The sequence below is a fragment of the Notamacropus eugenii genome, chromosome 1 (assembly GCF_028372415.1).
Source record: "Notamacropus eugenii isolate mMacEug1 chromosome 1, mMacEug1.pri_v2, whole genome shotgun sequence".
NCBI classification, from domain to species: Eukaryota; Metazoa; Chordata; class Mammalia; order Diprotodontia; family Macropodidae; genus Notamacropus; species Notamacropus eugenii.
This window is the reverse complement of record NC_092872.1, coordinates 602,627,985-602,655,183: the sequence shown is the minus strand read 5'-3', so window position 1 is coordinate 602,655,183 and position 27,199 is coordinate 602,627,985. Positions and strand designations below refer to the sequence as shown.

At 38.8% G+C, this 27,199-nt stretch overlaps 1 protein-coding gene across 7 annotated transcripts in view; it reads left to right on the top strand.

Annotated features, from left to right (window-relative positions):
* Positions 1-27,199, top strand: part of NINL (ninein like) — a 174,726-nt gene that overhangs the window by 83,743 nt on the left and 63,784 nt on the right. For all 7 annotated transcript variants that reach the window (XM_072634652.1, XM_072634651.1, XM_072634654.1 and 4 more), the window contains 4 exons: positions 5,586-5,756; positions 11,833-11,966; positions 13,698-13,838; positions 26,391-26,565. In XM_072634652.1, coding sequence (XP_072490753.1) covers positions 5,586-5,756; positions 11,833-11,966; positions 13,698-13,838; positions 26,391-26,565 — 621 coding nt within the window. The remainder of the gene's footprint in view (positions 1-5,585; positions 5,757-11,832; positions 11,967-13,697; positions 13,839-26,390; positions 26,566-27,199) is intronic.

The following is a 27,199-nucleotide window of genomic DNA, read 5'->3' as shown; positions in this document are numbered from 1 at the left end:
AGTGTCAAGTCACATAAGCATTTATTAAATACCTGCCGTGTGCTTGGCATTGTGTTAAGTGTTGGGAAACAGAAAGAAAGGTAAAAAAATAATCTCTGTTCTCAGAGAACTACCCGTCTAATGGGGAAGACAACATACAGAAAAATTATATACAAAGAAGAGATATACAAGAGAAATTAGAGATAATCACAGAGGGAAGGTACTAACATTAAGGGGGATCAGGAAAATTTTCTCATAGAAAGTGGGAGATTTTAGCTGGGATTTGAAGGAAGCCAGGAAAACCAAAAAGCAAAGATGAAGAGGGAGAGCATTCCAGGCATGAGGAATACCCAGTGAAAATGCCCAGATTTGGAAGATAGAATGTCTGGTTTAAGGAACAGCAAGGAGGCCAGTGTCATAGCATCATATAGAGTATATGGAGAGGAGTAAGGTGTATTAAGACTGGAAATATAGGAAAGCGGCCAGGTAATGAAGGGCTTTTAAAAAGCCAAGAGGTTTATATTTGATCCTGGAAGTGATTGGGAGCCACTGGAGTTTTCTGAATGGAGTTGAGTAGATGAGTGAGTGGCAGGGTTTGATATTATCAGACTTGCCCTTTGAGAAGATCCATTTGATGGCTGAGTGAAGGATATATCTGAGTGAGGAGATACTTAAGGTAGGGAGGCCAACCAGAAGGCTATTGCTACAGTCCAGGCATGAAGTGATGAGGGGCTGGTGCCAATGTCAGGAGAGAAGGGGATGTATATGAGAGATGTTATGTAGGTAGAACCAACAGAACTTGAGAGAAGATTTGCTTTGGCGCATGAAAGAAAATAATGAGTCAAGGATAACACTTAGATTATTGAGTGACCAGATGAATGATGGTGCTTTTGACAATAATAGGAAAATTAAGATAAGGGAGGGTTTGGGGAAAAGATAATAGGTTCAGTTTGGAGTGTGCTGAGTTTACGATATCTATGGGACAACTAGTTTGAGATATCTGATAGGTAGATGTGAGACTAAGGTCAGGAGAGAAGTTAAAGTGGATCGTCAACATGCAGATAATAATTGAATCCATGGGAGCTAAAGAGATCAACAAGCAGTAAAGGGAGAAGAGAAGAGTGCCTGAGTCAGAGCCTTGATGGACACTGAAGGTTCATGGATGTGACCTGGATGAAGATCCAGCCAAGATGATTGAGGAGTTATAGCTTCTCAGGGTTGTTGAGAATAAAATGACAGGCAAAGCATTATATAATCATGCTGGCTGTTCTCCTCCTCCTTATTCTTCTTATATCCTTATAAGAATATCCTTATATTCTTATATAAGATATGTAATATCTTATATATAAAATATATAATTCTTGTACAAGACATATCTTCCTTATATTCTTATATCCTTGTCCTTGACACTTCTCTGATTTGGTAGGGCTTGCCAGTACTTCACTGACACCCTTTTAGAGCCCATGATTAAACCTGCCTCTCAGGGGCGATATGGGCAAGGCTTCCATGGAGGAAAAAAATAAGTTTATGGTGACTTGTTGGTCATGAAGTTTTTCTTAATACTGGAACACTGATATTGTCCTACTCTAACCCTATCCTCTGTCTTCACACCTATTCTATAAGGAAAGAAGGCCATGGAAAGGGGGACTTTTTCAAATATTTCTTATCCCATGAATGTATTTTGTGGTGGATATAGGAGTGAAGCTATTACCCTATTATGCCTTTTGCTAGGCAGTGGGCCTATTTGAGAACTGAAAATGCAGATCAGCCAGAGTGCAAGAGAAGAAAAACCAACTAAGCAACCAGCTTCAGTTTTTCTGAACTGCTTCTTTCGTCCCCCTCTTTCTTTTACAATCCTTTTTCTAAAGAAAGACTGCTGGGTAGAGGAGGGGGGAGACATATATTTAGAAGAGAAAAGCAAAAGCATCAGTTTTTAAAAAATAGCTTCATTTCTCATTGGCAGTGAAGGATGGTGGTAGGAGTGTTTTTCTTTTTGTGTATATGTATGTGTCTCTGTGTGTATACAGCATGATTTCAGTAGCATGGGAGTTCTCCCTGTGGAGTATTTTTCACCTAGGTCATAAACCCTATTATACATACTTAGCAGGTAGTTTCATGACCAAAAAATGAGTGATCTTGTACCTAACTCTTTGGTGCTAAACCTTGCTGAGCTTAGCTAGACTGGTCCTCAGTCAAGCACCAGAGTCATCCTTAAAGCCTTTCCTCTTTAGCAGGCTTTACTAGAGCTGATGCTTTAATGGCAAAATGAAATAATTCTTTGTGTTTATATTTGTGTATCTGCATCATGTGTGTGTAAAATATGGCCTCATTCTCATGCTTTGTGTGTTGAGAGAACTACCAAGGAAAGATAGTTTCTTTTGGATGGTTGTGTTAGGGGGTAAAGTTTCATATATTCTCTTTTTATTGCTTTGGACAGGATCTTATAGGAATTTTTAAACAGGGTTAAGCATCAGAGATGGAGAAGAACATAGCTTCCTAGGGAATCACTTAGTTGTTTTAAGATAGCCCTCTTTTCCTGAGTTCCTAAGGAAGTGGGTTGGAAGCTCATTTCTTTTTGGAACATGGATATCTGCTCAGGCAGGGAGTATTTTTTGAAGTCCTTGGGAGCTCCAACCCTGCAGAGGCAGTAATCTACAGGTCACACTGAGAAACTTGAACCTATTCCAAAAAAAGCTTCTCAGTCAGGAAAGAAAGGGGTGGAGTGAGTCATGTCAGTCCTGATTAGAAACCTGAGCAAGAGATTATTTCTGACTGTTGTACTGTAATGGATAAAAATAATAGCTAGCATTACATAGCACCTACTATTACCAGGCAGGAGATCGAATCAATCAATACTTAAAGAAATGCAGGTTATTCACTGAAAGCTCAGGCTTCAATACTTTGACCATATGAGAAAACAGGACTTATTGAAAAAGACCCTGATGATGGGAAAGATTAAAGATAAAAAGAAAAGAGGACAGTAGAGGATGAGATGGATTAATAGTGTAATAGAAACAATGAACATGAACTTGGACAAACTTTGAGAGATAGTGAAGGATAAAAGGGCTTGGGGGTACTTTTGTATCTCTCTCATTAATAAGAGCTGAGTCTTTGAGGCTGCCATTTATGACTGGAGTTAGTGAGGGCAGGGATAGCTTATGCAGCCATGTTGGTACTTTGTGATTGGGTTTTCCCCCCAGAGTTTGAGGCTGTGCATTATAGTTTATGTCATCATTTTGTCTAAAAGGGATCATTTAGGAATGTCCTCACACAGGTTGACAAGTGTTTATCAAGTATCCACAAGGCTTTTCTTGTTTTTCCTAGTGGGAAAGGACCTGCCAAAGAAAGATGTCTATGATCATCTGGCATCTGTCTGCCTTTTCTTACACAGTCTTCTCTGATACTGATGGGGTTTGGTTATAAAGTAGTGTGGTCTTGGTGGAGAGAGTGCTTCACCTGGGATCAAGAGAACCTGGTTTCAAATCTCAACCCAGACTATTACTCGCTCTGGGACCACTGGCAAATCACTGCCTTTCTAAACTTAATTCCCTCATCTATCATAAAGGAGTAATAACAGGTAGTAGGAAAAGACTGAAGGCAGTGAGGCCAAGCCGAAGGCTATTGCAGTAGTCCAGGCATGAGGTGATGAGTGCTTCTGCTAGAGTAATGACAATGTCAAGAGAGAAGGGGTGTAAATGAGATATATTGAGAAGGTAGAAACAAACAATGGTGTCTGACAACAAATTGGGTATGGGGGAATAAGAGAAATAAAAAAGTTGAGGATGACACCCAGGTTCCCAGGTGACTAGGAGAATGGTGATGTCTTTGACAGCAAAAGGGAAGCTAGGAAGAGTGGATGATTTTTTTTTATTTTATTTTTCATTTTTAACACAGTTTATAACAGATAAAACAATTCAAACTTTTGGCCAGGTGATGCTTCTTTTTAAAGCATTTACAATATGGACCACAAAAGAATTTTTTTTTAAACATTAACCAACTGAGACACAAATATTTATGTTCCTGACTTCACAAGCTCTTGACCTACTTGTCTCCACAGTATTACTAAGAATTAAAGGACCCTAACATGTCTAAAGTCCTATGCCTAATAGCTTAATTTTAGACTTAAACTCGAATATTCCCCTACCAATAATCTATAATTGAATAGATCTGGCATTAAGCTTACAAACCTTTTGACTATAGGAAATTGCCACCGAGAGTAGGGACATTGCAGGGATACAACATCTCCTCAACTTCATGTCAATTCCAGGCAGGAGTAGATTGTCCACTTGCATTCAGTCAGGCTTAAAGTCCGCCAAGTGTCAGTGGGAAATTGAGTCAGGAGGATCCTACCTCAGCCCAGGCTGAACAGCCAGAGCAGATGATTTTTGGAGGAAAGATGATGAGTTCTACTTTGTACAAGCTGGATTTAAGGTGGTATCCATGAGACATCTAGACTGAAATGTCCAATGGGAAGTTGGAAATATGAGAGGTTGGAGCTAGATAAATATTTCTGAGGATCATCTAGGTACAAGTAATTATTGAACCCATGACAATTGATGAAAACACCAAGTGTAATAGTATAGAAGAGAAAAAGGCCTGGGAAAGAGCCTTGGGAGATACCCACAGTTAATAAACAAGACTTGGAAGAAGATCTAGTTAAGGAGATTTAAAAGGCAGGGTCAGACAGGAGATACAGGAGCAAGCTGTATCATGAAAACCTAGAGAAAAGGAGTATCAAGCAGAAGAGGGTGATGATTGACACTGTCAAAGCCTACAGAGAAGTCAAGAAAGATGAGGTCTGAGAAAAGATCATTGGAGTTAGCATCTGTAAAATCTATTTTTGTAAGTGTTTTTGTCTAGTAAATATTTTGTGTCCATTTTGTGCAAGCCCCTCTACTAAGTGTTGTAAGGGCACAGTAAGACTTCTGGACCTTTTTCTCCAGGAATCTACCATCTAGTAGGAGGGATAGAGGGCAGCTAGGTAGGACAGTGGATAGAGTGCCAGCCCTGGAGGCAGGAGGACCTGAGTTCAAATCCAACCTCAGATACTTTCTAGCTCTCTGACCCTGGGCAGGTCATCTAATCCTGTTTGCCTCAGTTTCTCATGTGTAAAATGAGCTGGAGAAGGAAATGACAGACCACTCTAGTATCTTTGTGAAGGAAACCCCAAATGGACTCATGAAGAATCAGATACAACTGAAAAATGACATTACTTTTGTCAAATAGCCGTATGTTGATAGATATATACATGCAAACATGCATATGACAGTGGTGCTGTACTATCATGGTGTCATAGATATACCTATATACATACAGACATATGCACATAGTTGTTTATGTACACACAAACATATACATACATGTGTATATACATGTGAGTGCCTGTATGTATGAGTGTATGTATATCTCCTCAACTGTAAAATGAGGATAATAATAGCACCTACCTTCTTGGCTATTTTGAGAATAAAATGAGATAATATTTATAAAGTACTTGGCTCAGTGCCTGGCATATAGTGTTTTATAAATGACAGTTTTTATCATTATCATTACTATTATATATACATTTGTATGTATACAGATATGTCCTCATTTTTCCCATTCTGCAGGTCTATGAGGAGAATGGCTGTAGAACCTCCACTACTTCATCCCTTCTGTCCATTTGCGTGGATGTGCACCTCTTCTCCAGCATCGATGATGGCACTGGGTTTGCTGTTCCTGAGCAAGTCATAGCTGTTTGGGCACAAGAAGGCATAAAGAATGGCAAGGAGATCTTGCAGGTTTGATACAGACCGTTTGGCACGTCAGCAAAGTGTCTTACTTAAAAGGGTTTGGAGCCAGACTTACTGTGGAGGCCGTGGGGTTTCCTCCATCCATAGCTAGAGAAACAGCGCTTAGAAAAGGGGGAAAAAACATGGAGGAAACCAAGTAGAATAGAATTTTGCTTTCAGCAGATTATAGAAAGAATTGTAATAGAAAAGTCTCCTCAGAGAAGACACTCTTGTCTTCATTTCAAGATTTAAAATAAAAGGATCCTGGAAGTCAGAAGGGATGACCCCTCTGCCTATGGATTTATTAGAGGTTAGCCATACTGATACGTAGGAAGAAAACACATCCACAGACTCGTATTTCCACCTAATAATAATAATAATAACTAGCATATATAATGCTTTAAGGTTTGTAAAGTACTTTACAAATATTGTTTCATTTGATATTCCCAGCAACCCTAGGAATAGTTGCTAATATCACCCCCATTTTACAGATAAAGGAATTGAGGCAGATGGAAGTTAAACCACTTCTCTGGGTTTATATAGCTACTAAGTGTCTGAGGCCGAATTTGAACTCAAGCCTTCCTGACTCTAGGTCCAATGTTGTTTCTACTGCTCCACCTAGATGCTAGATTTAGTAGTTAGATCTCTCCCTTGTTCTCTGCAGTTTAAAACATTTTATTTTTGTGCCTGCCAATCCAATTAGGTTTAGTTCATTAAACATTTATTAAGTGCCTTATAAGTCCCAGGCACTGTGCTAAGCCCTGGGGATACAAAAAAGAGGCAAAAGACAGCCCCTAACTTCTAGGAGCTTATAATCTAATGGGGGGAACAACATGCCAATGAATATATACAAAGCAAACTATATACAGGATAATAGGAAATAAATGAAGATGAAAGACAGTAAGATTTAAAGGGGTTGGGGAAGGTTTCCTGTAGAAGATGGGATTTTAGTTGGTATGTAAAGGAAGCCAGTGAGGTCTTAAAGGAAGAGTAGTTGGAGAAGAGGAAGGAGAGCTTTCCTGACTTGGGGGACAGACAGAGAAAATGCCTAGAGCCAAGCAATGGAGTGTCTTGTTGGTGGAACAGCCAGGACACCAGAGTCACTGATTTGAAGAGTCGGGTGTTCAGGTGTAAGAAGTTTGGAAGGGTAGGAGGGGCTAGGTTATGAAAGGCTTTGAATTACAAACAGAGCATTTTATATTTGCTCCTGGAGGCAATAGGAGGCCACTGGAAAGTTTATTAAGTAGTGGAGGTGACATAGTCAGACCTGCACTTTTAGGAAAATTACTTTGGTGGCCGAATGGAGGATGGATTGGAGCGGGGAGAGACTTGAAGCAGGCAGATTCATGAGCAGATACATTCTATAATCAAGGTGTGAGATGATGAAGGCTGCACCTGAGGGGTGGTAGTGTCAGAAGAGAAGGGGGAGTATTCAAGAGATGTGACAAAGGTGAAGTTGTCAGGCCTTGGCAACAGCTTGGCTATGAGGGGGTGAGAGATAGTGAGGAGTCCAGGATGGCTCCTAGGTTGTAAGCCTGAGGGACTAGGAGGATGGTGTTATTCTCTATAACAACAGGGAGGAGAGAAAGGGTATAGGGTTTAGGAGGCAAGAGAATGAGTTCATTTTTGGACATAGTGAGTTTAAGATGTCATCCAGTTTGAAATGTCTGAAAGGCTGTTAGAAATGCAAGATTAGAAGTCAGAAAAGAGTTTGGGCCAAGAAAGGTAGATTTGATAATGATCAGCATAAAGATGGTAATTAAATCCATGGGATCTAATGCAGTCACCAAGTGAAGTAGTGCAGGAAGGGAACAGAAGAGGATCCAGGACAGATCCCTGGGGAATACCTATAGTTAGAAGGTGTGATCTGGAGGAAGATCCTGCACAGGAGACAGAGAATGAGTGGTCAGGTGTTTCTGCAACCTGTTCCTGTGTCCAGCAAGGTTTTATGTGTGGGTTATGTTTTGATGTTACACCAAGATATTTTCTTTTCAGTTTCTTGTTAACCCCAGAAGTCGTTTGGGAACTCAGAAACAACCTGTTACCTCATCAGGTCTCTTGGCATGTGGTAGTGCTTCTTCCAGGTCATTTCTTTGTTCGTCCTCCGTACATAGGTTTCCTCATTTAGAAGACCTGAGCAAGTCTCTGTTCTGAGAATAGCCTGGTTATAAGAAAGGTTCTATTTTGGCAGCTCTCATGTAACCCATGACACAGAATTGGCAGGTCCACCTCCTTGCATTTTGATCCTCACTATATAGAAGGGACAGGTACTTGATATTGGTTGCCCTTTCTAGCCTTGGTATTTTATCATTTCTTGTAGCTTACTATATATTCAGAATTCCTGTGGTTTTCTTTGGTTTGATGCCACTCACAACACTAGGTAACATCTACAGAGTTTGAATAATTTTCTGTTCTCCAACTGTAACAAGATTTCCAGCCTGTTCCTGATCACATATGGGGAAAAGGCATCTAAAGCCTTTCCAAAGAAAGACTTGACATGAACAATAATTATAATAACCACAGCTATCCCTTCCATATCTCTGCTTTCCCTCGCATGATTTTGATATATCACAGGTCAGCATGAAGACATTAAATGGGAATTTTGGGGAAGTTTTGCAGAAGCTGCTAGTGACATGCAAAGGCCAGCAGACAACACAGAAAAAATTTAGAAACTTAGAAATGTATAAAATATATGTATAGTCTTGTATAATATCAACATTGTTATCCTCATTTAATAGATGAGGAAACTGATGCAGACAGAGTGACTTATCCATGGTCATTCAGTTAGTAAATATCTGAGACCAGTTTTGAACTCCTGTCTTCCTGATTTCCCACCCAGTATTCTGTCCACTGTGCCATCTGCCTAGTTGCCTTGGAATGAGAACTTCCTACATGTTGAAACTTAGATCTTGAAATTTCGCTAAACACAGCCAGAGCCTAGGGCACTCCGGAGCATGATTAAGAAACTCACCCACTAGCCCTACCTCTTATTTTTTTCTTCTGAAGGAGGAAGGGCTGAGCCATGGGATTTGAAGCCAGGGTCTCCTTTCTTTCTAGAAGTACACAGGATGTGATGCTTTGATTACTTTCCTGTTTCCTTCTGGGTGATCTCTCAGGTCCAGAGAAAGTAAAAAAAATATGCTTGGACTAAGGAAATTCTTTCTGTAATTTCTTTTTTGACCTCTTAGAATTTAGAGGAATATTTGTTGGGAGCAGCCTAGGTGAGAAGAAGTACTTCTTGGCCATAAGTAGTATCTTTTTGTCTTTTTGTTTTAAAGGACTATACCATTGTCAGAACGGAGAACAGAGCCACAGAATTGCAGGACTGAAAGGAACCATAGATACCTAGATATCTACGATAGATATCTAGGGTGGTCCAGATTGGAGCCCTGGTCTCTCAGACTCCAGACTCTGTTTTCTCCATTACACTATGGCCACCTTTTTTTGCCAGTCACAAGGGAGGAAGGGAGAGAATAAGTGTTTATAGAACTGTGACTACGTGCCAGGCTTTGCAAATATTATCTCATTTGATCCTTTTAACAACCCTTAAATGTAGATGCTATGTTATCCCCATTTTACAGGTGAAGAAACTGAGGCAGACAGAGGTTAAGTTATTTGCCCAGGGTCGTACAACTAGTAAGAGTCTGAGGCTTGATTTGAATGCAGGCCTTCCTGACTCCAGGCCCAGTGCTCTATCCATTGTGCTACCTAACCACAGTCAGAGAATAGTATTTCTTCCTTTAGACTATGTGGAATTCATTGATCTTCCTTCCTTCCTTCTTTTTTTCTTTCTTTCCATCCTTCCTGTTTACCTGACTTCCTTTCCAGTTGACTCAGGGCCCTTACTGACCTTCTCATTCTCCCCATGGCGATGCTATCTTGCAAGGGCCCTGGAATCAGTGCCTGTAAGGTTCTTCTAGAGAAGGAGGCTTGAGATCTTGCTCCTTCAGAGTGCCTGCAGACCTCCTTGATTCTGTTTGTCTAGTTAGAAGCCATTGTCACTTTTGACAACTCTGTTCCTGAGGAGATATTGCCCTGCTGAACCTTGTTCCCAGGCTGCTCCTTTGTAATGCACAAAGCTTTGTCATTGTCAAAAAGTCAGCACTTGGATAATCATCACTTGTGTTATAATTGTTATTCTAACAGCTGACACTGTACTTTTCCTTTTCTCAAAGAGCTCAAATGACCCTGTGCATAAGAGCTTTCTTCCCTTTACAACATTCAGGGGAGGTTGGGAGATAGCAGACCATTTATCCTCCTGTAGAGCCAATGAGGAAATGGGAGCTTGAGATATCCCACTTGTCCTGGTGTCTTAATGCCTGTGGCTTGACTTGTATGTAACCTTTAACATATTTGATAAAGGTGGAGGGCAGTCCATAGGTGTGCTTGTGTTGTTATATTTTTAATGGACTGATAAGTTTTGCTGATTTTTTCCCCCATCTAAAAATTTTGTTAGATGACTCTCTGAAGTAAGAAAGGGAGGGATAAAGAGGGGAATTTAAGCAATGTAAAACAAAAGATAACTAAAAAGGAAAAAAAAACCAAGTTAGAACTTATAGATCTTTGAGATGGAGTGAGTACAGAATTTCAGGTCATCAACATATTGAGATTGGTACCAGGCAGGATGCTAGAGCAAAAATGAAACCAAGGATTGAACTTGGTGGTCCTTTCTAACTCTTAAGATTCCATGTTGAAGGGTAGTATGGTATAGTGTAAAGAATCCATTTCAAAAGACATGAATTAAAATACTGGTTCTGTCATTATCTGTGTGACCTTGGGCAAATCTTTGCCCCCTCTGAGGACCTCTGTTTAATCATCTTTAAAATTAGGGGATCAGGCTACATGAATTTCATTCTTACCCATGAGTTGATCAAGTGATCATAAATCATGCTTAGAACTAAGATCCAGGAGTTATTCACAGCATAGAGACACATCTTCTATAGCATGAGTTGATTTTTACTTTCCACAAAACACAAGTTCCTGTATCATTGAAAGAGAGACTGCCTATATAAAGTACCCTGTGTGCTGTCCTGTCCTGAGTAAAGTCCAAGGGCCACATGTAGTTCACAACACTCCAAGGGTGTCCTTGAAGCAGATTAAAATGTCACTGGGAAATATTTAACCAACTAAATAAAAATTCAATAAAATACAGACATTACATTTTGAAACTAAGTCTATATATGGCTTGCAGAGATCCTTATGTATGTATGATTAGTGACCCCCATTTCCATTTGAGTTTGACAGGACTGGGATAGTATAGTGATATTTGAATTAGGAAGACCTCTGTTCTTCTAGACACAAGTTGTATGACCACAGATTTAGCTTTACTCAATTTCAATTTCCATATGTGCAAAATGTACATGATATTCATACCTGTAATACATATAGTCTATACCTCATAGGATCATGGTGAGACTCCAGTGCAGCAATAGGTGTAAAGTGTTTTGCAGACTTTAAATGTTACTATCTAAATGTCAGTTGCCAAGCTAGCTAGTTAGCTAGATGGGATGTTATACAGAGAGGGTGTCCCAAAAGTCAAAGCTTACTAAAGCTTGTAACTACATTAAGACTTTTGGATGCCCTGTATATATAAACATATATATGTATACACACATATATGTATAAACACGTGTGTCCATGTGTATGTGTGTGTATGTGTGTATATATATATTCTCTCTGTATATATGTGTATATATATTTATATTTATTCTGTATGTACATATCTATATCTGTTATCTGTCTATATCAGGCTTCTCTAAAGTTTCAGTTAAAATCCCACCTTCTGCAAAAAGCCTTTACTGATCCATCTTAATGTTAATTGTTTCCCTTCAAGATGCCATCATCTCCATTTCATCTTGTATATACCTTGTTTGCATGTTGTCCTCTCCATAAGACTGACCTCCTTTAGGCAAAGGCTTTTTTTTTTCCTTTTTTTGTATCTTCAGCACTTAGCATATTGCCTGGCACATAATAGGTACTTTTAAACGTGACTTATTTTTGTTAAGATTTCCAGTAAATGCTGTTGATTATTGTTAGCAAAATCCTCTTCTGCCAATGACCGCAGTGGGATTTTTATTATTTCTAGAACCTTGACTTCAACATGGAAGAGAAGGTGAACCTTTTGGAATTGACATGGGCCTTTGACAATGAGTTGATGACTGGCGGTGGAATTCAGCAGGCAGCCTTGGCCTCCTACAGACATGAACTCTGCTATCTACAGTAAGAACTTTCTGTTTGTATATGTTAGCTAGAGGCTTGTGATGGAATTCTGTGGGTATCTGCATGTTAGCTAGCTTTATTGAAAATTTCAAATGCATGAGATGTGATATATATTGAAGGAAGTGTTGGAACAGTGGTCATGTCTAGGGAGAATCTCCAAACTGTCAGGGAAGAACAGCTAACCTTAGAAGCAGCCTGTGTTGTTGAACCTCTTCTTTTATCATTTAATCAATGAACATTTATTAACTACCTACTGTGAACTTACATTATGAACTTACCTTGACCTTAGCCCTTGGAGGAGGAATACAAAATTTAAGTAAGATGCCATCCTAACATTCAAGGAGAAAAAATTAATACAATGAAGACTCAAGTTTCCTAGTAGTACATTCTTCTCAGTCTGAACTATCAATTATGACTTGAAACCTGACACATTTCCCTCGTCATTTTCGCATGGTTTGAGTGACCCTGAGCCTTGTCTTATGAACTGAGGAACTCTGAAATCTTTTTTGAGGAGCGATAGCAAACAATAATCTCTAAAAGTGTCTAACTGAGCCAAATTACATCAAGATTCCAAAAGGAAGATAGAAATATATTTTATTATTTTGAAATCTGATTTTGCTAATCATAAGACTGAAAATAGCTCAATAAATCCAGAAAGTTTAAAAAATCAATCTGATTTTCTCGGTGGTGTGGGGTCCTGAACACAAAAGGAAAACAGAAAACATTTCCCAACTTCTTACACAGTCTCAAAATAAGAGTTTGCACAGGGACAGTATGTCAGTTACATTATGATCCCATTTTAATCACCTTCCATTTGAGATTTAGCTATTTATAAGTTCCCTCTGTTTGCCAAGAAGATAAGTGGAATGATTATTTTTATATGTTTATTGATTGATGCTCTTAAAAATTATAGGAATTATTGCAAGTAGCACATTCTGTTCCCTAGGTAGTAAACAGGAAATAACATTAATGGAAAATTAACTCACTTTTCTTAAATTTTATGCTTCCAGATGAAATAACAAAAATTGGATTATATTAAGACGATAACATCCAGATGATAACTGGAACCAATTAACATACAATTTGAGGAATGTGTAAATAATTGAACATAGAATTTTACATATAATCCAATCTAGTGTTGCTTATTTGTTCAAAATGCACTTTTTAAGCACGTACTTAATGCATAACACCATACAGTATGGTCTGGGAAAATATAATAAAAGGCATAAATGTTAAAAAGTTACAGCCTAGTTGGAACTGAGCAATTTTAGACAGCTTTACTAGCTGAAATTTTAAAGGACTAAACCTCTTTTTTCTTTGAATTCCATGGAGTATTATACTCCAGCAGGTTTTCCACATGGCAGGAGAATTGATGATAGGGAGAATTCTCCTTTTAGAACCTAGTGACTTTATCAGTGAACCTTACAAGTTGTACTGGAACAATGCTAGACCAAGGTCTCAGCAGTGATCCAGAATGACCAAAAGACTAGCTAATCCCAGAGAGTGCTGACCTGTTCTGTCCCCCTGTGGTCTACTTGACTGAGTTTGCAGCCATATACAGCTAGTAGCACACTGCCTTCCGGTACTACAAAGGACAGAAACGCACTCTCTACTTCTCCATCCTGCCCTTACCAATTGCAAGTTCTTCTTTTATTTTAATCTCTCCATGTGAGAGAAAATAAGATGGTGTTATGATGTGAATTCAATAATGTCTCCTTCCTCCATGGACAGAGGGCAAGCTGAGCAGACAGTGAAGGAAAGAGACAAACTGAAGCATGATTTGGAGAAATTGGAAAAACGCAACTTGGAGTTTGTCAAAGAGATGGACGACTGCCACATTGCCATGGAGCACCTCAATGAAAGCAAAATCAAGTATGTGAAGCCAAACTCTTGGGCTTAGGTTGACCAGTAAATTGTGGCTATCCTAGAACCAGAGGTGTTAATCTCCATATTCATATACATTATGCTTATGTCCAGTTCTATACCTCAGATATGTCAAACTCACTGGCCAGCAGCAATTAGAATGTAATTGGCTCATGTTTAACAAATTAAAAAAAATAAGATACAAAAATAGATAATGTTAATTTGTGGTTTTCTAAATCAATACATTGCCTGCAGGGTTTCTATTTGAGTTGACATCATTGCTCCACAATATGGTGATTCATTGTGTCACCACTGGAACACTGATCCTGGAGGCATGGAGATCTGAGGTCAAATCCAGCCTCAGATACTTACTAACTGCATGATACTGGGCAAATTACTTAATCTCTCCCTTCCTCAGTTTTCTCATCTATAAAATAGGGATAATAGTACCAATTGTCTCCCAAGGTTGTTGTAAAGATCAAATGAAATAATATTTGTAAAAAATATTATTTGTAAATACTATTTGTAATATTTGTAAAATTAAATAATATTTGTTTATAAATCTGAAAATGCTATATAAGGACTGTTATTGTTGTTATTTCTTTTTAGCTGAGATTGCTTGGAAATAGCATTGATAATGCAGCTAGGTGTAGTGAAGAAAATGCTGAACTTAGAGTTAGGAAAGACCTGAGATCAAATCCTTCCTCAGACACTTAGCTATGTGATCCTAGGCAAGTCACTGAACCCTTTTTTTTGGCCTCAGTTTCCTCATCTGTAAAATGGGTATAATAGCTGTCTCCCAGGATTGTTGTGAGAAACAAATAGGGCAACCCATTAAAAATGCTTCACAAATCTAAAAGTGCTACATAAATAAATTCTAGCTCTTAATTATCAGTAATATGCTTTATTTGCCTGAAACCTAGAAAACGTCCATTTGGATCTATAAATCAGACATGTAGTCCACTCACCATTTATTTTTCTAAAAAAAAAAAGAAACAACTGTGCGTCTCAAATTAAATTAATTTCAACCAGTGTTTTTAAAGTACCTGCTCTGTGCTAGGGTCTAAGAACACAAAGACAAAAATAAAAGGGACTTTCATTCAACTGAGAACACATTATGTGTGTGTAAATAATACGAGAATAATTGAGGTGTGAGAGAACACTGACAGCTGGGGAAGGGAAGGGTTTACAGAGGATGGGATATTAGAATTGAGCCTCTAAAGGAAGAGGTGGGTTTTAAGAGGCAGAAATGGGTATGGCATTGCAAGTAAGGGAGTATGGCTTATGTGAATACACACAGAGAGGTGATGGAGTATCAAAAACAGCTAGTTCTGTTTGGCTAGGATATAGGTAATGAAGGGGAAATACATGAAATAAGGCTAGAATAGTAGGGAAGAGCAGGATTCTGGAGGACCTGAAATGCTAGGTTAAGGAGTTTATGTTTTACATGTAAGACAGTAGACAAGCACTTTTGGTCAGGGGAAATTGTATGACCAGAACTAAGTGTGATTATTTTGATAGCTATGAGGAGGATGAAATGGAGAGGAGGGTGACTAGAAGCAGGGAAACACATTAGGAGACTTAGCCAGCCAAAAGAGGCCATAAGACCTTGGCTAGGGTGGTAGCCCTGTAAGGAGAAATGAAAGGGAGAGGAGGGAGAGATGAGAGAGGTATCATGGAGGTAGAAATGGTTAAGTCTTGGTAATTGATTGGATGTGGGGGATGCTGGAGAGCAAAAAGTAGAAGATGACTCTGAGGATATAAACCTAGATGATAGAGTTACCAATTTAAGGGCAGTATGCATTGGCTTCCAACCCTCATAAATCTTGGAATGTGGGATGAAGTCATTTGAGTCTGTGAGTAGTAGAGGAATATATACTTTCTCTTGCATTTAATGAAGTTGGTCTTGCATCTTTATCATTACTAGGCAGAGCCAGAGGCAGGGCTTCCCTCTGTGCCATCCTTTTGTCCTTTTTTGGTGAGGAAGACAGACACAACGAGAACTGGATTTTTGAATTGTTTCAGAAACAAGGAAAACCTTTGCTCAGCAAGACTCTCACTGTATGATGCTTATATGCTCAGTGGTGGAAGTCTAGCTCTGGGACCATCTTCCAACTCTGCCTAAGTTTCCATTCTTAAAAGTACTGCCTTGATTTGAAACATTTCAGAATAATAGGGCTTCAAGCAACTGGAAAGGATAGTTCTCCTTATTCGTTATGATTTTATTGGTAGCAGCATGGTGTGGTGGTAATAATAGGTTTGGTTTGCATAGTGCTTTAAGAGTGGAAAGTACTTTATATACAAAATCTCATTTGATCCTAAGAACAGCATTATGACATTAATACAACAACAATAATAGCTAGCACATAGTGTTCTATGGTTTATGTGCATGTCTTATCTGAGCCTCACAGCAACCCTGAGAGTAAATAGTGAAAGTATTATTATCCCTGTTTCCAGGTGAGGAAGCTAATTTTCAGAGACATCAAATGGCTTGTCCCTGGTTTCCCCAGCTCTGGTTCCAAAGACCAGGATTTGAATTCCCTGCTCTATTACTTACTATTTATACAGCTTTGTCATTTAAATTCTCTGGTTCTCAGTTTCCTCAAAATCAGATAATAGTTGTAATACTTGGACTACTTAGCTCACCGAGTTGTCATGAGAATCATTGGATAATAACTCTTTCTAGTCCTTTCCCCCTCATGTTATACATGAGAAATTGAGGCACTGATTGATTAAGTGACTTGCCTAGGGTCACATAGGTAATATCATAAGTGTCAGAGACGTGATTTGAACCTATGTCCTTTGGCTCCAAAGCCAGCGCCCATTCCATTGAACCAATTCACATAATCATAAAGTACTGTGTAAGTGCCAACTATTATCATTATCATCTTCTTCGTTGTTTTGGGATAAACTTGCTTTTCCTCAGTGTCTCCTAGGGGGAGGAGAAGAGAAGCATGAGGGGGAAATCAGAGAGAAAACAATGTGTGTTAATTAGTGTTGGAGAATTTCTTGCAATGAATTTCAATAGACAGCCCTTGAGTGAGGTCTGGACAGGATATATTGCAACCTGGCTGTTTGTTGATTTCCTTGAAGTCACTGTGTTCCCACACCAACACCAGCACACAGACATTGACTTTTTCAGACCATTGGTTAAGTGATGGAAAGAAGATGAATTGGCTGTAACTCAAAAAGCCATTAGCCAAAAGATAACGGGAAATTCCAACCAGAGCAGGGGGTCTGGGAGGTCAGCAAATAGGACTTTTGGGGAGAGAAAAAAACTAGGTTTTTGAAATGAGTTCTGCCACTGAGCTTGGACAAATCACCACCTTCTACAGGAAGCCTTCTCCAACCTCTCTTTTCTTTTTCTCTTTTGCTAGGCAGTCAGGGTTAAGTGACTTGCTCAGAGTCACACAGCTAGTAAGTGTCAGTTATCTGAAGCCTAATTTGAACTCAGATCCTACTGACTTCAGGGCTGGTGCTCTATTCATGATGCCACCTAGCTGTCCCTTTTAGCCTCTGTGCTTTTCCTCTTTTAATTATTCCTATTTATCCCCTATGTATCTTGCTTCATATGTATTTGTTTGCATGCTATCTCCCTCATTAGATTGTAAGTGCTTTCCAGGTAGGGACAGTCTTTTGCTTCTTTTGTATACCTAGCACTTAGCACCAGACCTGGCATATACTAGGAGCTTAATAAACGCTGATTTATAGTTTCCTTATCTGTAAAATCAAGAAATAATGCTGGATGGTCCCTTCTTGTGCCAGTATTTTAAGATGCTGTTATTCCTAAAGTCAGAATGGAATGGCTCAAACATAGAGGAAGAAATTTGTTTGTTTGCTTGTTTAGAAAGAGCACTGTCTTTGGCATGACAGGATTTGCATTGCAATCCCACTCTGGTATCTATATAAGACCTCAGACAAGTCACTTAAACCTCTCTGGTCATTGGTTTTCTCAGCTCTAAAATGAAGGGATTGGATTAGATGAACCTTAAGATTCCTTTCAGCTTAAAAGAATATGATCCTATTTAATTATCCTAATTGATATTAATTACTAATAATTATTAAAAGCAATGGTTTATGATATTTAATAGGTTATTATATTGGTTATGGTTTATTATATTTAATGGTTTCTTTTATTTAATAATAATGAAGATTAATGATAACAAAGCAATTATTAAACCTAATTAAGGTTCCTGTCAGCTTAAAATGATATGACCCTATTTAATTAGTATCTTAATCATTATTAATAATAAACAATGAACTAACCTTATTTATTATAGTTAATAAATATTCTTTCGTTTAATAATGTAATAATTCAAACAAATTCAGGTTCCTTCCAGCTTAAAATAATACAATCCTTTTAAATTATGATACTAATTAATTATTACAAACTACTACTAAGTCTTTACACAGTAAGACAAAGATTTCAGCTCACAGAGCTTCCAGCTGCGTGGTGCGTGCAGGGCCCTGAGGTACGTACAGAGTTTATGTAAGGTGTAGACTCTGCCTTTATGGAATATAAACCAGTAGGAAAATAAGACTTGGTCGCAGATAGGCATGATCAGGGGTGTGCTGGTAAATCTTTAACAACTGTTCCTTTGGGGGAGAATCTATTTATGGAACATTTTAAAATTTAATCTGCATTATTAATATGTTCTCCATCACTTTAAGTCTAGAAATTAATAAAACAGTGTCAAGCCCTGAGGCCAGTAAAATAGTCACACTCAAAATTTAACAGGCAGGTCTTGGGCCCCACTGTACCCCTGGATAATACACAAACTACTCGATTAAGTGAAATTAAGGAGCCTCAAACAAAATACTATTTGATGTCTGAGGTTTAAAAATATAAATAGAATTCTTGCTATACAATTATTATGCTAGATTCTTTGCAGTCAGAGCGGGCATGGAGGAGTCTAGCTTATTTATCTCCAGAGCAGTGAGGACAGCAGTGACACCAGTAGCATAGATTTTTATGTTTTTAAAAATAAGTAAAGGGCAGCTTGGTGGTACATTGGAGAGAGCACTTGGCCTTGAGTCAGGAAGATCTGAGTTCAAATCTGGCCTCAGACACTTACTAGCAATGTGATGCTGGGCAAGTCCCTTAACCCCTATTTGCCCCAGTTCCTCATCTGTAAAATGGGGACATGCTGAAGAAGAAACTAGTAAACCACTCCAGTATCTTTACTAAGAAAACCCTAAATGAGGTCATGAAGAGTCAAGCACAACTGAACGACAACCACAAATAAGCTAAGGTGACATATAAACTCCTTGAAGGCAGGGACTGTTTTTTTGTTTTTATTTTATATTTGTGTCCCTAGTGCAAGTTTAATAAAATATCTGCAGTGAATATTCTATGATTATATGAAAGCAAACATGTTTTGTTATTATTACCAGCAATAAAGTCACCTCCCTACTTCAGTAATGAAAATATTTAGAGACATTCATTCCACACAGTTTTTGTTGCTTTGATACTATTATAGGAACAGCTTCTGCCAATAGCCACACCTCTCCAGAATGCTCGTGGAAGAGGTCATTCTGTGGTTTACCATCCTAGTGGTACAAACCTCATGTGGGTATTTGCCCAGAGTGCCAGCTAATCACACTACAGTGAAATAATCAGTTTCTTCATTTCACAGCTTTCCCTAGCAGCCTACCTACTAATTAGCAAATGATCCCTCCAGACCTTGTGACTCCAAGCCAGTCCTGTTGCCAGCCTGATAATTGGCCTCCTTGGTTGCTCAACCTTGTTGTTTCCTTCTGGTCCTCAGGAGAAGGGCCAAGAAGTCTGACCAAAAGTCTCCTTCCTCAATCAGGGTCCTGGTCTTTTGGGTAGGCAAGGGAGGCCTCTTAGCAGGGAAAGCACAAGACTATACAGCAGCAAGTTCTCAGACTTTTTGGTCTCGTGATCTATTTGTACATTTCAGAATTATCAGGGTAACTAGGTGGTGCCAGCCCTGGAAGCAGAAGGACCTGAATTCATATGTGGCCTCAGATACTTTAGCTTATGTGACCCTGGGCAAGTCATTTAACCCTGATTGCCTCAGAAAAGCAAAATTATTGAGGAGCCTACAGAGCTTTTGTTTATGTGGGTTACATCTGTTGGTACTTACTATATTAGAAATTAAAATGCCTTAATATTATTATGGTATAGGGCAGCTAGGAAGTATAGAGCACCTGGCCTGAAGTCAGGAAGGCCTGAATTCAGATGTGAACTCAGATACTAGTTGTGTGTCCCTAGGCAAGTCTCTTAAGCCTGTTTGCCTCAGTTTTCGCAACTGTAAAATGAGCTGTGAGAAGGGAATGGCATATCACTCCAGTATATTTGCCAAGAAAACCCCAAATGGGGTCACAAAGAGTTATACATGACTGCAAAACAACTCAACAGCAACAGTATTATTATGAAAATAGTTTTGACCTCATGGACCCCCAGAAAAAGGTCACCTCTCCTCCCCGCCTGTCCCTTGAAGCTTACTGTCATCCCTCTGCTTCTGTATTGTGTGCACTGTTGAAAACTGGGCTTGAGCTTTTTTTAAGTAGGAAAAGTCATTCATTCATATTTTTAAGATGCATTGAGAACATTCTTATAGCCCTCCTTTCAGGAAAATGCTTCAGTTGCTTTCTCCTATATGAAAAGTAAATAAGGTTAGGAAGTGTTGCAACTACACAGAAATGAAACTCCATTTTAAAGAGTCCACTTAATTTTTTAACTTCATTTTTTCAATTAACAAGCATTTATTTTCTCTCTCTCCTACTCTCCTTCCCCTATATTGAGAGGGGAAACATCAAAACCTATAGTTTCCAATTTTTAGAAGTTTTTTTTTCCCTTGTCACAAAGCCTTTGAATTTTATAAAGAAGTATAATCTGATACCTATAGGAGCTTCATCTTTTCAGTACTCTCCCACAAGTTTCCCTTCTTATCAAATGGTCTCTTTTGGGTCCACTACCTTTAGGGGCAGTGTTTCTCACTAGGGGAACCTTGTAGGCACCAGACTTTAAAGCGTATTCCTTTGAAAGGTTGGTGCTAGTGTGACTTTGAACTTTCTGCTTTTGATGAGCGTGTAGTTGACTAAAGTTTGAAGCTCTTGTTAGGCCAAGCTCTTATTAGGTCAGATGAAGGAGGCTTCAAATTCGAAGGTCACCTTATTCTGTGATCCAGAGATGTGTCATCATTAGACCTGCAGCTTAAGACATCTCACCTCTAGTTATTCAGAGGTTGAAGACTGCATACTACGTAACCTGTTTTACATGGGGTAGAAAAGTTCTGAAGTGAAAGTAATCGTTGAGGTTTTAGGAAGAATAAAAGTAAGGATAACTGCTAAAGACACAATGAGGAAAAAATGACTTTATGAGATACGTTCTTATGTATTATTGAATTAATTTTATAGGTGAAGAAACTGAAGTGAGACAAAGTGGCCTAGTAGATAAAGGTACTAGGCTTGGAGTCAGGAAAACCTGAGTTCCAGTTCTGCAACGGACACTTGCCAGCTGTGTTATTCTGGACAAGACACCTAGCTTCTCTGAGCTTCAGCTGTCCCATCTATAAAAAAGAAATAGTAATAGCACCCATCACATAAGGTTCTTTTGACTATGAAATGAGAAAATGTATGTTGAGTGCATTGCCAGCTTTGAAATTCTAAAAATAAATAAAAGATGAGGAAGGCTCAGAGGTTGTTACTAGCCTAGAGGTGGAGAACCTGTGACCTCGAGGCTACATGTGAACCTCTAGGTCCTCAAGTGTGGCCCTAATGTACTTGAGGACCTAGAGGGTCATATGTGGCCTCGGGGTCTCAGGTTCCCCATCCCTGGACTAGCTCAAGTTCACACAGTGCAAACAAGCATCAGGGGTAGACTTAGAACTCAAATGTTCTTAATTCCAAACCCAGCACTCTACAAAACCACCCTGCCTTGTCTGTTGTATTGCCTCAAGCATTCCTTTTTGAGGGAAGGGACTTACTTGATAAGCTGGATATTTTTAAGTACTTGCTTGATCAGAATTACAATCAAGTGTATCTATTCATCAGAGTCATTTCTTAAAAAGTTCTTAATCAAACTTGAAGTTTACTTGGGTTATTGGATGGTCATTTTATCACACATGCATTTGGATTTAGTGCTAACAGAATTTTTATATACTCTCCAGTGCTTAGCACATAGTAAGTGCATAATAAATGCTCTATCTCTCTATCTGCATGTCTGTCTGTCTATCTCTATCATCATTTAAAATTCCAGGTTTCCAGGTTGCCTGTTTGGACTGGGCAAATTCCTGGAAGTATGTTTGAACTTATATCAACAACTTTTATACCCATGGAGAGCTACTAAATGCCATGTATTTTTATCTCATCTCATAATGCACTTGTTAGACTTGCTGAATGCAGTCTGCCTTATATTTTGTGAAAACTGGTCATAAAGATGTATGGGGGTTTCAACTTGATGAAAACGTCTATTAAAAGTGACAATCTGACAGAATAATGGAAAGAGCTTGTCAGTAAAGGTCAGCACGTTTGACAGAACTGTTTGCGTCATACTTAAAATTCTCATCTTATCCTGTTTGCCTAATGGCTGTTTGATGGACTAGAGAAAAACAAATTAAGCATCATATTCCATTTTTGTAAGGCCTCAGAGCTTTTATTTTTTTATAGAGGGAAAGTCAGCTTGAGTGCCTGGAGAATTAATTCAGTAATTCCTTTGCTCATTAGGAGAAATGAAACCATAAAAAGCCTGCAACTTGAAAATTACCTTGAGGGCAAAAAAAAAAAGCACCTGAGAATTTTCTAATTCTAAACAATTTTCATTGTTTCAAAAATAATATTTTTAGATTCAGCTGGACATAAAATAATGAATCAAATTGCTATCATCTCTTAACTCATAGAATTACAATAGCTAATCTACATTTGGATTTATCTACTTTGTAGATTGTCTTCAGAAAGTTTTACATTCCAAATGAGCTTTCTCCCACTTCTCAGCATGAGCCACCTTTATGTTCCTTGCATTGGTATGATCAGGGAATATACAATAATTCTAATATGCCAAAGAAAGCATAATGAGCAAAAATTTTTTTAAAGACATATGTATTCTGAGACCAACTGCAAATGGTTTTTGAATGATCCATTCCACTGATTGGTTCATTAGCTAGACTGTTGAGTTATCGTTAATGTGTACATCTTAAATTTGATTTCCCCCCTAAGTATCTGGTAGAAAATTAGCAACAAGACTTTCTGAGGACAAGGGGACAAAAGTCCTTCCTTCATATCCCTCTTGCACAATCTCCTTTTTGTTAGACATAATCCAAGATGGAGGATAAAGATGCCCTGGCCAGTGCTCTAGCAATTTAATTCAACAAATACCTTATTGCACTTACAATCACATTCCCAGATACATGACAGCCAAGAAATAATTTATGTAGAAATCTTTCATGAGCAGATAGAGGAGGGTGTTAAGAAATTAGCAATATATAGAAAATTTCTATAAGGATTTGTTATTCCTTCAGTAGGACTGAGCCATGTGTATTACTTTTCAGGCCTCATGAAGGAAGTTGTAAGTGTGGGAGACTAAAGATTTGTCTTTGGGTCCTTGGGAGCGTTGCCTCCTCAACCTATCCAGCGACCATTATGGCTTTTTAGGGCAAGGCTTTGGGCAGTCTGTGGTTTGCACTGTGTATGCTGAACTGAATGCAGAATGAAGAACTAAATGAAAGGCCCATAGCTTTGAGCCATCCATTTTCTCCAGAACCCATCACCATCAGTTCTCATCACCATCAGTAGCCAAAGGACTGTAAATTTAGAGAAGGATTTCTTGAATGTCATCGACCCCTTTGTCAGTCCCTTTACAGAACAAGTTTTTAAATAAATGAAATAAAATGAGATTACAAAATAATTATATATGCTGAATCAAGTATATTGAAATACATTTATCAAATTTTTAAAAACAAAACTCACAGACTACAAGTTAAAAACCCCTGGAAGAGGTCTTAGAGGCCATTGAGTCCAACTCCCTCATTTTACTGGTGAGGAAACCGATGTCAGTAGAAATTATGTGACATACCAGTGGTCTGACAGGTAGTAAGTGACAAAAGGAGAATTTAAACCTTGGTCCTCTGACTCCGAAGTCATTTATCCTTCTGTTGCATCACATTGCAATATCCAACTATGTCTGAGTGTAGCCCCAAGCATGTTTTATTATTGATGAGGCTCCTGTTTGAAATCTTTGGGCCTTCTACTTCAAATTTCATGCATTCATTTTCAGGTCAGATAACTCTAGCAGAACCAATCAAGCACCTTGCACAGACTGCCATCAAGATGCAGGATTGTAGCCATCCAGTTGCTTCTTACAAAGTTAAATGAGGGGACTGGCTCAGACCACATAGGCAGCAGATAGCCAGCCTCCACAGATCTTCTCATTGCTTTGAGGACTCCTTGTTTATCATCATGCCTGTTTTCTGCTTAGGACACTGAATGTCTTAATTCTGTGAATAGTGAAGGAAAGGGAATGTGCAATGTATTTTATAGATAAATCACTGTAGAATGGAAGAAAAAGCAGAAAGAAGGCTGAGGTATTATTGCCAAGGGCAGAGCTCAATCTGGAAACCTCTATAAACCTAAACACCCAGCTGGGTGCCTCAGATGTTGAACACAGTTTGGAGATAGATCTCATTTAGATTCCAATGACTCTTCTGTCAAGGAAAACATAAAGAAAGACAGCCTAATAGTTAGAGCCATCCAACAGTGGAAGGAACTGCCTTTCAAGGTTGTATCATTATCAGCATTTCCTCCAGCCAAGACTAGAGGACCCATTGTCAGATCTGTTGCAGAGGGAATCCTGTCCAGGTAGAGGTTGGATAAAATTTCCCTGGGGTGGGGAAATTTTAGAAATTTTAGACCCATCTTAGAAATCCTAATGCTGTGATGACATTATTCAGCCCAGCATTCAAGACCATCATGATGTGGCTGTAACTTTTCTCTTTAAATTAGGGATCTGTAGTATATAAATCACTGTGTTTGGTGCTGGGACAGATAATAAAATAGAACAGAGAATTTTGTATTCCCAAAGAAGTTGTAGAGGTTATATTCTAGTGGGGGGGATAAAATTAGGAGGCATTGAGGCATAGTGGAAAAAGCACTATCTCTAGGGTCAAACGACTAGGATCCAATTATTTCCTATATAGTTTTGGGGTATGCACTCAACATTCTTGGACCTCAGTTTCCTCATATGTAAAATAAGGAGGTTGAATTAGATGGCTTCTGAGATCCCTTCCAACTCTTGATCCCCATAATCCTATGAATTCAAACACCTGTAACAGAAAAGAGAATGCATTAAGTGCAGAAGAGCACCTGCCTGAGAATCTTGGTTAAATCATACAGCCAAGCCCATCCATTCATTAAACTCATTAAAACAAAAAAGTTTCTCCACTCCAAACTGAAACAATAAAGAAATGCCAAGTGCTATGAGAATTCAGAGAAAGGAGAAAACAGTTCCAGTTGTGATTGGGAACAGGGAAAGGGGGATCAAGGAAGAGTTTCTGGGGGAGCTAGCATTTGTGTTGAGCCTTGAAGGATGGGTAGTGTTTCAATAGATGGATGTGGAGGCAGGGCAGAGTGGGGCATTCCAGTGTAGGAAATATCACGACCAAGCATAGCATATATTTGAGGCAAATGGAATAGTCTGCTTTTGGCCATAGCATAGAATACTAAAGGTACAGAAGAATGAATGAGGCTAAAAAAATAACCAGGAACAAGACAATGGTGGGCCTTGAAATGCACATAGACAACTTTCCATGGAAAATGGCCACGAAAATTTCATAGAATATTAACTTTGTCCCACTCCCCTTAGATATGCTCTTATCCTCTTCTGAATCTTATATCTGTATCTTTCCTATGGATTTTGTACCCTGTATTCTGCTTATTTGTGTATATCCCCTACTTCCCTCCATCCCCCACTAGATTATATTGCAGGCAATATCTTATTCATTCTTGTATCTCCAGGGGCATCTGGTACAGGATCTTGCATATTTATTGTATTTGTTGAATTGGAGAATAATAATAGCTAGCATTTATATAGCATTTTAAAGTTTTCAATGCCCTTTACTTCGGTTGCTTCATTTCATCTTTACAATAACTTGTGAGGTAAGTGCTGTTATTTTACATATGAGTAAATTGAGGCTGAGAGAAATTAAGAAGACCTGCTCAGGATCACACAGCCAGGATCCAAACGCAGGCCTCCCCATCTCCAGGTCCAGCAGTTGATATACGTTGTACCACCTATCAAATTGGTAAATATTTACTGAGCATCTCATTTATGCCCAAAACTATTTGACACTGGGAAGAATCCTAAAGGAACATAAGACATGTTCTCTACTTTTCAGGGAACTTAGTTGAAGAGATAAGAATAATGTGAAAAAACAAAAGAACACTTTAGTTTTATGTGACAGTGACCATGATTGTAGCAGGAGTCCAGGGAAGGACATCATCATGGGTTGGCATGGTCAGGGAAGGCTTCAAAGGAGAGGACAGAGAACCTGAAGTGGGCTTTAAAGGCTTCACCTAGGAATTAATATTTGTATGTTACAGACACCTGGAGGAGGACTATAGAGGAAAATTGTCACTACTTCGATCTGAGATCGAGATGGAGCGAGAGATGCTCTGGCAGCAGGTGAACAGACAGAGGGCCAAGTTTGAAGCAGACATTGAGTATCTACAAGGGGAAGAAATTTGCCTTCAGGAGAAGTTGACCTTGGCCTTGAAGGTAGGGAAGACTTCCATATTGGGCCATCAGGACCAATTAGAAGATGTTGGTCTTATTGCCACTTCCCTTACCCCCAAAAAGGTACTGTTTTAACAGAATTAAAACAAACTAGTTATCCTACAGCTTAAAATCAAAGAGCTCATTTAGTCCTTCCACACTGCAATACTGTGCTCCATTCAGAAAGTGAAAAGAAGATGGAATAAGCATTTACACAGTGCCTACTATGTGTAAGGCACTGTACCAGGTGCTTTTTAAATAAATATTATCTGATTTAATCTTTATAGCAATCCTGTGAAGTAGGTGCTCTTATCAGTTGAGGAAACTGAGGCAGACAGATTAAGTGATGATCCACTGTACCACCTTGCTGCATTCGGGTATTCTTGACTCTAGACCTACTTTTCTATCCTACTGCATAGAAGCTGATGAGATCACCAGACATAATATAGAGTAAAAAGAGAATGAACCGAGGACAAAGCCTGAAAGGACACCCATAGCTACTAGATATAGTATAAATGAATGTCCAGCAGAGAAGACTGAGAGGGAATGGTTACATCAGAAGGAGGAATGGAAGAGGGGTACAAAAAGAGATAATATCAAAGAGGAGAAAGTGATCAGTAGTTTCAAATGCTGCAGA